This window comes from Euwallacea fornicatus, chromosome 11, assembly GCF_040115645.1.
Source record: "Euwallacea fornicatus isolate EFF26 chromosome 11, ASM4011564v1, whole genome shotgun sequence".
Classification (NCBI taxonomy): domain Eukaryota; kingdom Metazoa; phylum Arthropoda; class Insecta; order Coleoptera; family Curculionidae; genus Euwallacea; species Euwallacea fornicatus.
In genome coordinates this window covers 1,702,622-1,714,762 of record NC_089551.1, presented here as the reverse complement: position 1 = coordinate 1,714,762, position 12,141 = coordinate 1,702,622, and the positions used below count along the sequence as shown (strand labels likewise).

General features: G+C 38.3%; 3 protein-coding genes across 6 annotated transcripts in view; 1 reads left to right on the top strand and 2 right to left on the bottom strand.

Moving 5' to 3' along the window:
- The window catches only part of LOC136342077 (pseudouridylate synthase RPUSD2-like), an 87,742-nt gene extending 75,694 nt beyond the window's left edge, over window positions 1-12,048 (top strand). For 2 of the 4 annotated variants that reach the window (XM_066287554.1, XM_066287552.1), the window contains exons 5-12: window positions 7,352-7,439; window positions 7,495-7,717; window positions 8,154-8,241; window positions 8,931-9,151; window positions 9,204-9,394; window positions 9,447-9,817; window positions 9,875-10,030; window positions 10,089-12,048. In XM_066287554.1, coding sequence (XP_066143651.1) covers window positions 7,352-7,439; window positions 7,495-7,717; window positions 8,154-8,241; window positions 8,931-9,151; window positions 9,204-9,394; window positions 9,447-9,817; window positions 9,875-10,030; window positions 10,089-10,166 — 1,416 coding nt within the window. In that variant the 3' untranslated portion in view covers window positions 10,167-12,048. Of the gene's footprint in view, window positions 1-5,727; window positions 6,131-7,351; window positions 7,440-7,494; window positions 7,718-8,153; window positions 8,242-8,456; window positions 8,545-8,930; window positions 9,152-9,203; window positions 9,395-9,446; window positions 9,818-9,874; window positions 10,031-10,088 lie in introns of those variants that run through there. The other 2 variants (XM_066287555.1, XM_066287553.1) reach the window with 2 other exon arrangements.
- LOC136342083 (transmembrane protein 272-like) lies at window positions 680-2,015 on the bottom strand. The gene is made up of 4 exons (XM_066287562.1): window positions 1,851-2,015; window positions 1,672-1,794; window positions 1,513-1,620; window positions 680-1,462 (listed from the first exon to the last, which is right to left on the bottom strand). The coding sequence occupies exons 1-4, from the start codon at window positions 1,957-1,959 to the stop codon at window positions 1,269-1,271; spliced, it is 534 nt and encodes a 177-aa protein (XP_066143659.1). The 5' UTR covers window positions 1,960-2,015; the 3' UTR covers window positions 680-1,268.
- On the bottom strand, window positions 2,678-3,837 carry LOC136341942 (transmembrane protein 272-like). The gene is made up of 4 exons (XM_066287326.1): window positions 3,624-3,837; window positions 3,208-3,330; window positions 3,033-3,149; window positions 2,678-2,975 (listed from the first exon to the last, which is right to left on the bottom strand). Exons 1-4 carry the CDS (start codon window positions 3,718-3,720, stop codon window positions 2,737-2,739), a joined length of 576 nt encoding a protein of 191 aa, XP_066143423.1. The 5' UTR covers window positions 3,721-3,837; the 3' UTR covers window positions 2,678-2,736.
- Window positions 12,049-12,141: the final 93 nt, after the last annotated feature.

Here is a 12,141-nt window from a genome sequence, read left to right as displayed (position 1 = left end):
ACATTTTCGGATAATGAGACACTAATCCATGGCGGCCGAATCGAAGGAAATGACGTCGCCATGACTTCGTACCTCTTACATTTTGCGCCAATTGTGCACAAAGGCACGTCATAGCGACCCTAATATATTGCGGCCTTTCGTGGAAAAATGAGAACAATTTTCAATTTTCCAGTTGTTCTAGGAAGTTGCATGGAAATGTGGTTTAAGGAAACACTTTTAGAATGATGAAAATACACCGGTAGCAAAGTGGCCCGGTATCTCAGAGACAAAGAGACTGTGCGAGGCAGTTTATGAGATCTGAACAGCTTATTGAGATGATTAATTGGAGCTACTTTTCCAGGTAATTGCCCCACAAATTCCCGAGTTGTCGTGGCTCATAATGTGAAATGTGCCAAAGAGTTCTCGCAAAAATGAAATGAAATGAAAATGAAACTTTTTAAGCGCCCTTTTTTGGTCCAGTCAACGCAGATACTTTTAGCAAACTGATGTTCTTTCATTTGAACTAATCTTGACGTGTAAATCCGGGGACCAACACAATATTTAGCATACGTCCGACGTTGCCGCGTTTACGCGCAATTTTCCTGAATTTAAAGAAATTACGTGCATTCCTTCGTATCCTCCGCTGCAATAAAACTAGTAAGGGAAACTCCATTAAGCTAAGGGAAAATAACACGATGCGTTTTCTAGAGCTTTATAAAACAACCCCTTTAATTTTAATTACATACTTCGAAAGAATGTCCACACTCAGCACCGTTCTTGGGCTAATCAAAAGGTCCTTAAACCATCCGAAAAGGGAAACTACAAAGGACGAAATATCTTCTGCGACATTACCAGCCCATTTCAGTGCGAGAAACAAACAAAAAAGGGTTGCTCCGAACCTATTCAACACCCCTAAACTTTTTTTCCAACAAAAAATAAACTTCTAGAGCCCCGCTGTCAAGTCGAATCTTACATTCAGCGCAAAAATGGCGGTTCGCTTTTTAGAACTGCGCTCGCTACGTATCATAATTAGATTTTTAGGGGTGGAAAAAGCTTTTTTGTGTTCAGGCCTTAATAAAATCGAAAACGTTATTACAGCCCCCGAAGCAAGACCGATTCGACAGCTGTAGTTTTCATTCTCGCTTCACCCGCCAATTTGTCAGAATGCCTTTTTTGTGATTAAGTGATCAATTTGCTTGTTATCATACGCACAAAAACTTCCCTCTCCAGGGAGGCGTAGAGTGGAAAAGCCACCCTTACTGCGTTGAAATATTAATAAAAACAAAGGCCTACTTGGTGCCGCTTTCAGTCCTAAAATCCCTTCTCATAATCATGTAACAGCAGGACAGTAAAATAAACATGGCTAAAAGGGTGTATTCGATGGTCAGGGTCCAAAAAGCCGCCAAATAGACTGTTCTATTGCAGTAGTAGGGATGAGACGAGTTGTAGCTGGGCTGGTACTCTTTGTAGACGACATAAGAACCTGGAAAATGCATTCTGAAGCCGTCACTTTACAGACACATTGGTATTCACCTAATCCATGCCACACCAAGTCAACTGTTACCAAAAGGGTGACGATCCAGAGGACAAAATTATTTTCGTGGTATTTGTATAAGAACTTCGTTAAACCTCCCAAGCCCCCTGTAATGACATGTACCTAGGAATCATCCACACTTCGACAGTAAGGCTTACCAGCAACGATGAGATAGATAGGAATAAGCCTGTTCAGAGGACACTTGTTAATGTTGATGCATCCTATGGTGAACGCCGTGAAAAACAGGGCGTAGAGTACCACTAAAGATCCATTGATGCCAGCTGGAAGGACAGTGAAAACGTGACTCGCCATCAAAAAGGAAATTGGGAAAACTTACGAGGCGCCCTCACTTTAACTTTCTCGTCGAAAAAGTGGTTGTTGTTGTTGCTTTTTGTCTCGTCCAGCTTTTCCACGTCGACGGTCGTTTTTGTAGCAGTTTCGGACATGACCGCGTCCACTATAGAACTCAATTTTAACCTGACCGAATTTCAGTTCGTAGTATTTATAGATTAATTCGTTTGGCTGGCAAATCTCCATTGCACGTAGGTGCCACCAAAAAGCATATTCTGGATCGATAGATGAGGTTCGGTGTGAAATTTTCGATTTATAACGTCTATTAAGCACAAATGGGACTGTAGACCTCAGCGAGGGGGCACAAAGTAAGATTTAGTGAAACTTTAGCAAGCTTAAGCTTCTAAGGCGGGGTCGTTTTTGTCATTTTCACAGCTTTTTGACTGAAAATTGAAGAATAGATTTTTGGCCGTTATGTGTGTAATTTAATACGGATTTATCTATTGTTAGAGTTTTGCATTTAAAGTTAGGGAAATATCAATGGAAAGAAAGCTGAGAGACTCTGTAGACTCCATTAAAGTTAGACCACCATTATGTCAAGAAAGATTTGTTGGTTCGATTTTTTATTACTAGATGGTGGCAGAAGTCAAAGGAAAGGTGTCTACGCTTTACCTTTTGGTGGAAATCACATTCACCAAGCTGTCCAGAAACTGGCTGACAATAATTCGCATTAATTTGTCTTTGATGGCACCTTTCCTTTAGATACTCATTACTGGTTCCTACTAATAGCAAAGAACCAATACCGACTACTTCATCTTCAGGTTGGCACACATCTCCTCCACAAATGAGCCAATAAAACACGATTAAAACGCATTAATAAGAAAATTCTTTAATACTTATAAAATGTACAAATAATATAATATAATATCAATTTATTGATCTTCGGTATGAAGAGGTCTTGAAGGTGCCTCCGGATCGACATCAGTTGTACCCGTTCGTGCCACAAAAAAGAAACAACCAATAAAGCAGCAATAGGAGGTCATTAGGACGCAAAGTGTGGCACAGATGACTACAAGGTAGACGAAGGCAAACATGTAGACGGTCTTATTGCAGTAATCAGATCCTCCAGGGTTGTAGTTTGGCTTGTACTCTTTGAACACCCAAAAAGAGCCTGCAGGATAATTTGAAGAACAGTTTATACTCGTGATTTAAATGGGAGATGGTTTACCCAATAACATGAAGACGAGTTCTATAGTGTAGAGCGAGGATTCAACATGTTTAACTGGTTCGCGGCTCCTGACGGCCTCTATTGAGCTGACAAATTTGGAGAGCATGCCAACTCCCCCTGAAAAAATATGTCTTATTAAATGAAATAAAATATGTTTATCTAAGGTGTAATGTACCAATAACAATTAGAAAAAATGGAATGTTGGCTTCCGCTGGGCATTTCTTCATTCCCCAAATGCCCACTCCAAACATGGATAAGTACAAGATTAGAGATAGCAGGAGGGTTATTCTAATTCCAGCTGGAAAAGAGGGTAAACTCGTTAAAATCGCTTGTATATTAACATTTTTAAGTCGTCAACAATGCAATTATTTATTACGTAAATTTCGAAAACATCTAATTATCACTGCATGGTGAATCACTGCGTAATAAATTGCACAAATTACCGATAAAAGTGCTATAATAAATTCACAGTTTAACGAATCAATCGAGAGTTAAAAAAAAACATGCAAGTATCACTTATTTTGACAGTGGAAACATGTTTTGCCAATTTGTTTATATATGTGTACAAAATTTTCATCTACAGGTACTTACGCAGGCATTTGGTTTTCACTTTCTGAACCCAGTTTTCCTCCTCGTGTCTTGCAGGCACGTCCTGAGGGAGCGCTGCTGATGGTACCTCCTGAGACATTTTCGTTTAATACACTGAACACATTTATCACTCACATGCTAAAATGTATAATATAACAGTCGGCGACTTCGACAACAGTATGAGAACGACGAGTACCGCCTGCGTGTAGTCGTACGATGTAGACTTGAGAGAATCGAGCAGCGTTGCCTAGTCATACTATTTTTTCGATATTTTGAGTATATCGTGAGGTGATAGCCAATTCACTTAGAAAGGAGTATTATTAGGCATTGAAAAGAATTCAAAGATTATCGGAGACCGTTGGGTGGTTATAAATAAAAACAGATCCTCCGATGAATTGGCAGCGATGTTCGGTTTTGAAATGTTAAAGCGCTATTTTTGGATCTCCTGACAAAATTTGTGTGAGAATTTGAAATTAGTGGTGCTTTTCTAAACTTCCAATTGCGGAAAATGATTTTCCTCTGTTTGTCTTCGAGATACTTCGATACCAATCTTTGCCCTGCACTCAAAAGTGACTGTATAATACCTAATTACGATGTATCATTACTGAGAGTATATTTTTAGCTTCTTATCTAATAAACACTAACCGGAAGCCTTTAAAAGACCACACAACTGACAATGAGAGTGCGGCTTATGCTAACTCACTAAAATCCGATTTTTTTTCATCATTCCGCTATCAAATTCGTGTTTGACAAAGCGTAACCGAACTACAGTGCAGAAATGGAGGCAGAATTCCATTTGGCGGGGTACAAAAGAAATTTCCCCTGAATTAAACGAAAAATACGGTCCAACGACAAACAAAATAATGAAAAAAGCCAATTTACCGAGCTGCGTTATGACTTGAATTTCTGTTTTTAATTGCCGCCATAAATTTGTCAATCGAATGGGGCAAATTAACCTTTTTTAAGTTCGCAATAAGGACCCGGAAATGAAGATGTAAATATGGGGGAGTCCCGCATAAAACAACTGGAACATTCCGGCCCTTAAGGCCTCGTGTCAGATCAATCTTAATACTACCAAAGATAAAATATTAAACAAGACTTCCTAAAACACCTAAAGCTTTTACTACAAGCTTCCTCTATTGAAAAATATGGCCCCCTCGAGGCACATAATGCAACATTATCCCGGGTAAATAAATTTCTCGGATTTATGAACTGCCGAGAATCATTTTTTTGGGGATGCTCCATCATTTATAGAATAACAATACGGTAAACGGGTAAATATTTCCCCATTTATAGTTTAATTAGCCAATTACGAGAGTCCCTCAGGCGATGGAGTCGCTTTCCAAAACGGCAGACAACCTCCTAAGGGTCTGGAAAACAGGCGAGCCCTCGGGGAATCGAAATGTGCGAATTTTCTTTTGAAGCGTTTCATATATTTTTTATAGGAAACTCTGGATTTATCGCGTTATAGGGTGAATAGGGCCAATTTCTTAGAGCAGGTGCGTCTGAATTTTATGAAAGGGAGTTTTGTTGGCTTTGATCATCATTTTAGCCCTTAATTGGTGTATTTCCCTTTGAACAGTTCTATGAGTGAAAACAGGGCTTGCGTCAATGGAAGCACCGCTATTATATGTTTGATAAATCACTAGAGCTCTTTAGGGATAAAACAAAAATTTTATGCAGGTTCCCAATTCCTCCACATTCCTATGCAAATTTTCAAACGGTACAGTTTGAGCCATGCAGAACATATGGAGCTCATTTCGGAACGCATATATTTTCGGAACGGGTGCCCATCAAGAAGCCTTGTGGCGACATCTAACTACGTTCGAGGGAAAAGCCACTTATTGATTTTAATTCTGAACATTGTTGCCGGATTGCGGATCGTCTCATATCCACGTTCCTCGTTTAAAATATTTTATATGCTTCACGAAGGGGACATTATACAAAAAAAGTTTAATTAGCAGTAAAAATGCTTATGATTATTGTTTCTAGATTTTATAACTCAGTGGGTATTTACTCTCATTGAGTTATATAATGTTGCAAATAATGTTTTCTTGAAATACTCGACTGTTTCGAACTACGGCAACAATACATATGTTGGAAGGTTGAGAGTAAAATTGAGGTTATGTCATGTTGAATTGAAAGTGTGCAATCCCAAATTATTATGAACTTTTACATAGTTGTTTAATCAATTAAAGCGATAAATTTTTGTCTAAATCATAAACAAGTATTTGCTTCATACATACGTAGTGAAGTGTTTGAATGAGACGCTGAATATTCACCAGTTTTTGAATATATACAATCCTAAAGGTTAAGTTCAGAGTGCATCAAAGTTTATGGGGCAAAGATATTTACCAAAGTGTATTTATGTTCAAAGACATCGTATAACCGAAGAACTAATTAAAATGTTGGAGTTTTTTGACAAAGCAACGAATACGGACTTCCCTGATGATCTAGTTGTAAAGGAATTTCTGAAGCAGGAGACTCTTGATGAGCCTCCTACGAAGAAGGTAATTTTTGCGCAATAACACACATTCAGTAAAGTGTGTCGCAATAAATGAATCACAAACCAACCATTTTTTAATTGCTGACATGAAGATAAAGCAATCAGCACAAAAGCTGCAACAAAAATATACAAATCCATCTGCAAACGATTATTGGACTACAGGCAAATTTTGCTGGAAATATAGAATTTATGTATATATGTCATCTATTCTGTAATCTTTGAATATCCTCAAGCATTGCAGGAGTGGCAATATTGGTTGTGCATGTTTTGATTGACCGACACAATTTGATGCGTTAAACCTTGACTGAGATTAGTGTTGTTTAATTACATTGTCACAATGCTGTAGAATAAGAGCTTAATAGAGCAGATCTGTACATTATATTGCTGTATTGGCCAAAACTTCCTTTGAAAATTGCAATATTACAAACACAAATACTTTCATTCACCATGTTGATCAGAGCTTCAAGTGCGCATCATCTATATCTGAAGAACTATTTTCGCCAACCTGTCGTGTATTGACCCATTGTTCCGCCTTGACATCAGCCCAAACCTAATCTTCGTTAATACTGGCCAGTTATATTGTTTAAGAAAATACAGGGAGTAACGAAATTGAAACAGTAACATCCCCAGGCCATAATTCCATAATAAGCCATAATAAGTCACCTTGAAAGTCCAGGGACAAGCAAATCAGCTTCTGCGGTTCTCCCTGCGGGATATAGCTCCGGTTTGTTATTGTTATAGGACTTTAGGGACATTGGTTTCTGTTATATTGGCTTTTAGTCCGAGATAGCAGACTAATAAAGCGTCTGATTCGATTTGCGAACGCCACTGCGTCGAATGCCTTCAAGGCGCAACTCTGTAATGAACATTGCTGCTGTTCATTTAAAATTTGAATGAAAGTTTATTAAAATAAATTCTCGTTGAGCGCTGTGGGGGTTGCGTTTTGGTCTTATTTCTTCCATTACCTGCCCCAACAATAAAGTTAACTAATGAACCGAAACTTTTTATTTCCGTTCATTAATTAACGGCGAAAGGGCGCAATGCTGCTCCGGTGGATAATTAAAATTTAGTCACGGAAGAAAATGGCAGCAATGCAACGTTTTTGAGCTGATTATGTTGTACAAATAACAAAAAGGTATTTTCAGACTTTTTGTCTAGTATTTAAGGTCATTAAAGCAACGTTTCTGTGTTATTTGATGTGATGGAATTACCTTCCTCTTTGCAGGCAAAACTGGAAACTAAAGCACTGAAAGCCAAGAGACCCGGTTTCACTGATGAGCGCTACAACGAAACCACGTATTACATAGAAAACGGTAAGGCCTTCATCTCCTTTGACTATAATTGTTACACACGTGATTATTTATTTAGGCCTCAGAAAAGTTTATCCGTACTATTTTACCTTCACAACCTTCACGAAGGGGAGATGGGTGGGTGAAAGGATTTTAGACGTCTTTTCTCGAGAGTTTAGGGCACATCCTGCAGAAGAATATGAACGGTGCATTCAGGCCAGTACCTTGACGGTTAATTATGAGAAAGTTCCTACAGATTACAAGTTAAAACATAACGATTTATTGGCCAATGTGGTGCACAGGTAAGTTCTAATTGACCATATTAGGGATGGGTCCAGTCATAAGAAGTCTGTTGGTTTTATGTTTATATTGTGTGCTTTAGGTAATTTGAGGACTTGGGGATTGCTCTAGAGAGTAAGTCTTCGAAATGAACTCGGGCCCTTATATTATAATAATAACAATCTTTGCAGATTACGACAGCTAGCAAATCTCAAAGAGAAATAGCAAACTAAGTATCTGAATAATTTATATGCGAGTGCTGTGGGAAAGTTTCTTTAGATTAGAGAGTTGATTTGAAACGAGACTTTTATGCGAAATTCTAATAAAAAGTTAAAACCACGAAACTTCTTGACACACTTTTACGACCCATCTTTATTATGTGTACATATTATTCGCATTTCTCCTCTATCCTTGGTTTTAACTATCTGCAGTAGACATGTGACTAAGCGTATGTTACAGACATGAAGTACCGGTCACTAGCCAACCGATCACCATTGTACATATGGATGAGGACGTTTTGGTGGTCAACAAACCCGCTTCGATTCCCGTAAGTGGCCGATAAGACCGCCATGAAATTTATATTTCAATTCCTACTTTTGCATGCTCTCAATACTAACATTTCGCACTTGCTGGGACGAAACCGTCTCACATAATCGTCGTAAAACTAACTTGTTTGGCAGACAAATTCATTCATTTCAACTAATGAAACAGTTGCCGGAATGGCACCCATCTTTACGATATTTTTGTTGTCGATGGTTCCAGACATGAGACCCCGGTACTTTCGAACCTGATCAAGTTATTATACGTTGACGAGGACATTGTCGTATTGGACAAACCGTGTTCGTTGCCGGTGAGTAGTGTACCGAGTGGTCCGGTTGTTAAAAGCTCAGTCGAGAAGACTTATTGAGCCAAATTCATGTTATTTGCACTGGAAAAAGTCATGGGCACTGGTGTACAATACTTAAAAGGCCATAAGACGGCACTTGTGGACGTCCTATTTGATGTACGGATGATTTTTAGGGGTTTAGAGAAGATGGTTTACGAAGCCATGGCAACTGAATCCAAAGACATATTAAACGGCCCAAGTTTTTTGTATGATTTCAAAAGTCTTAAAAAGTTAAATGTTTAAATTATCCAAAAATACATTCCATTTTTAATTCAGGACCTTACACTACAAATAATACTATTATTATTCCATTATTTGCTCACACACTCTACAAGACAGCACCCTTCCAGGTACATCCATGTGGTCGGTACCGGCACAACACCGTGGTCTTTATTCTGGCTAAAGAGTATAATTTGAAAAATTTGCGGACCATTCACCGATTGGATCGACTGACCAGTGGTTTGCTGCTGTTCGGCAGAAGCCCCAAAAAAGCTCGGCAAATGGAACATCAAATCCGAAACCGGCTAGTTTCTAAGGAGTATATTTGTCGAGTGGAAGGAGAGTTTCCCGAGTGAGTATTTTTCGATTAATTGTAGCGAGGGCTGAGTTTTGTATGTGGACAGTGAGCCTATTGAGTGCAAGGAACCGATTGAGGTGTTGAGCTACAAAATCGGCGTTTGCAAAGTGTCTGCTAAGGGCAAAGACTGCAGCACTTTCTTCCAGAAATTGGGGTACAACGGCAAAACTAGTATCGTGCTTTGCAAGCCCAAAACAGGGCGAATGCACCAGATCCGGGTCCATTTACAGTATTTAGGTAATAGAGGATTTTCAATTAATTTACCTGTAATTTATTGAAATTTCTTCAGGCTATCCAGTAGTAAACGACCCACTCTACAATCACGAAGTGTTTGGGCCGCAAAAGGGCAAAGGGGGAGACTTGGGGGGTAAAAATGACGAAGAACTTGTGCGCGATTTAATTCATATTCACAATGCCGAGAATTGGCTTGGGATGGACGGTGATAGCGAACTATCCATGTTCAACACAAGGAAGGGCGATCTGGAGGACACATTAGTGGGCCCTCTGCCGAAAGCAGATGATGATGCAGATCCTGTTTCTAGGGAACCGTCACCCTGTGACGATAGCAGCAGATCATCGCCTCCTGCGTGCGAATCTGTGGTTGCAAACCCTTTAACTGTGGCCGCTTTTAATAATCGAAGAGTGGACGATGATGCGAAGGTATGAGAAATCGTTGATAAAATGTGTCGCAAATCGAAGAATATATGTAACACGTAGGTGACAGTGGCCACTCAGACTGGCCATGAAGTCCCAGATCTCGCCTTTAATCCAGACAAAATGACAGTGGATTTACACTGTTACGAATGCAAAGTCCGGTACCGTGACCCCAAACCTCAGGATCTGATCATGTATTTGCATGCCTGGAAGTATCGGGTAAGACCATGAGGCTCTTTATAATGAAATATGATCTATCTATATCTCGTTTAAATAGGGACCAGGTTGGGAGTACGAGACGGAGCTGCCTGAGTGGGCGAAAGTGGACTGGGTAGACCCGGACATATCCGAGTGATAACGTTGACGTTAAATTAACTCCTCCGTTATTAATAAGTGTTAAGACATAATCTCTTATCCGCTCTGTCTTTCCATTGCTCTTAGGTTACAAGAAAAGGTCGCGTTAGTCGGCTACCACGGTCGACTTATGTTGTATAATATGGGTACTATTTCCCGTAAAAGGCAGGGTCCAGTAACAATCACTCTTTTAGTATTGCGAGCGGAATTGGGGTGTTCGATGGGCGTTCATCAAAATATTGAGAATTTTTGTTCCATCCGGCATTAATGCTTTCGCAAAGGTAACCAATTTCTTACGTTAAAAATTATACAGTCGTAATTTCAAAAAATTATAACTTTTATATTTTGAGAAAGACTCCTCGATATAGCATTTCGATGTATAACTATTTGCCAGTTTTAAAAAATCGAAAAATTTCAGTTCATGTTAGTCCAGCTTGTGTCAGATGGAGAAAAACTTACCCGAAAATTCCACGAATGAAAAACATTAAAAATCAATATCTAACGCCGCAATATCGCCATTAACTACGAGTAGTTTTAAAAGATAGGTGATCATTGTTAATATCTTAAGTATTTCAGTGCTGCGACAGTCGTATTTTAAACGAATTTCAAACAAACATCAATCAAAAGTATTTTTATATAACAATAATGATAAATGATAATAATAATAATATTAATATCAAATTACTAATTAATTATCGCTTAGAGAGGTCTTTAAAAAAGGTAGTTTACTGTGGTAGAGTCGCCGTGGTAAACGGCGACATTTTGAAAATTTTAAAAGTACTGGAATACATATTGTGCCTTGGATGTGTATTGGGACATCGCGGTCATTCACATAAATGTAAATCGGAGACCAAGAGGGGTTTCTCCTTTAGAAATGGGGGAAAACTTCCTGTTGCTCGACAACGTTTTCATATCAGCAGCTGCTTCGGACCCTTGCTTAGTGTGAATTGATGTTCTCCTCGTTGTTAGACGGATTTTAGCGGCTCAGCCCGTTAAAATTGCCCTATGTAGTTAAGATTAAAACTTCTTTGTAAGCACTGACTTCGGATTGTTGTTATTAAAGTGTCTTTCACCCTGTATGTGTAGAAAGCCGTGTGTTTCCGGAAAAGTGCGTTTGGTTTCAAATATACCTGAACGCATTTTTGTGGCACACTGGCTCTAAGTGTAGGAATTTAAAAAGACAACGTTTGTTTGTGATACTTAGTAAAATTGTTTTAGTCAAATTTTATTATTTCCTGACCAAAAGTCCCTTTATTTTAACTTCCGCAACAAACTCCAATAAACCATGACTAACCAGAGAAGCCGTAAATATCCTATACATATTTGCTAATAATATCCCCAATTTTAATGTGTTTCCTATTAACATACACACAAAATAATCAGTATTAAGTTCATTTAAGAAAAGACAAGGAAAACATTCAGACAATAAATAATATTATGAATCTCTTCTTATTTTGCATTTGTGTTCTTATTATTTTTTTGTATTATTATACATTATTACAGCGCCACAACGCGCGTTTTGTTGTTGTTTACGAGGATTGTTGTTTATTATATTGTTTAGTTGTTAAGCGAGGAAAATAACGGTCAGTGCTTTAGGCCTTAAGAGTTATACTATTTTTGTAATGGGACGATTATCATTAATATTAATTTAATCGTTCTGTTATAAGCGATATTCAGTTTCATATTCATATGCTTGTTATTTGCAAGTTCAGTGTATTTCTCTGGCAAAACAGTTTTTTTTTCTATCCACTGCTTTGAAAGAGAAATTTTCAAAAAGTTGGTTTTTTGCCCTTCAATCAATCATTTGACAGAAATAGGAGAAGTCATGTAAACGGTACGTAATTATGTAAAAAAATTGTTTACAAAATAAAGACGTTAAATTACGTTGTTGTTTTATTGTAGGTAGTTGTGAGCCTATAAATAACATTTATCAAGAATCCCCTATTGTTCAGAAGAGAGTCGTTTATTATCGGCTA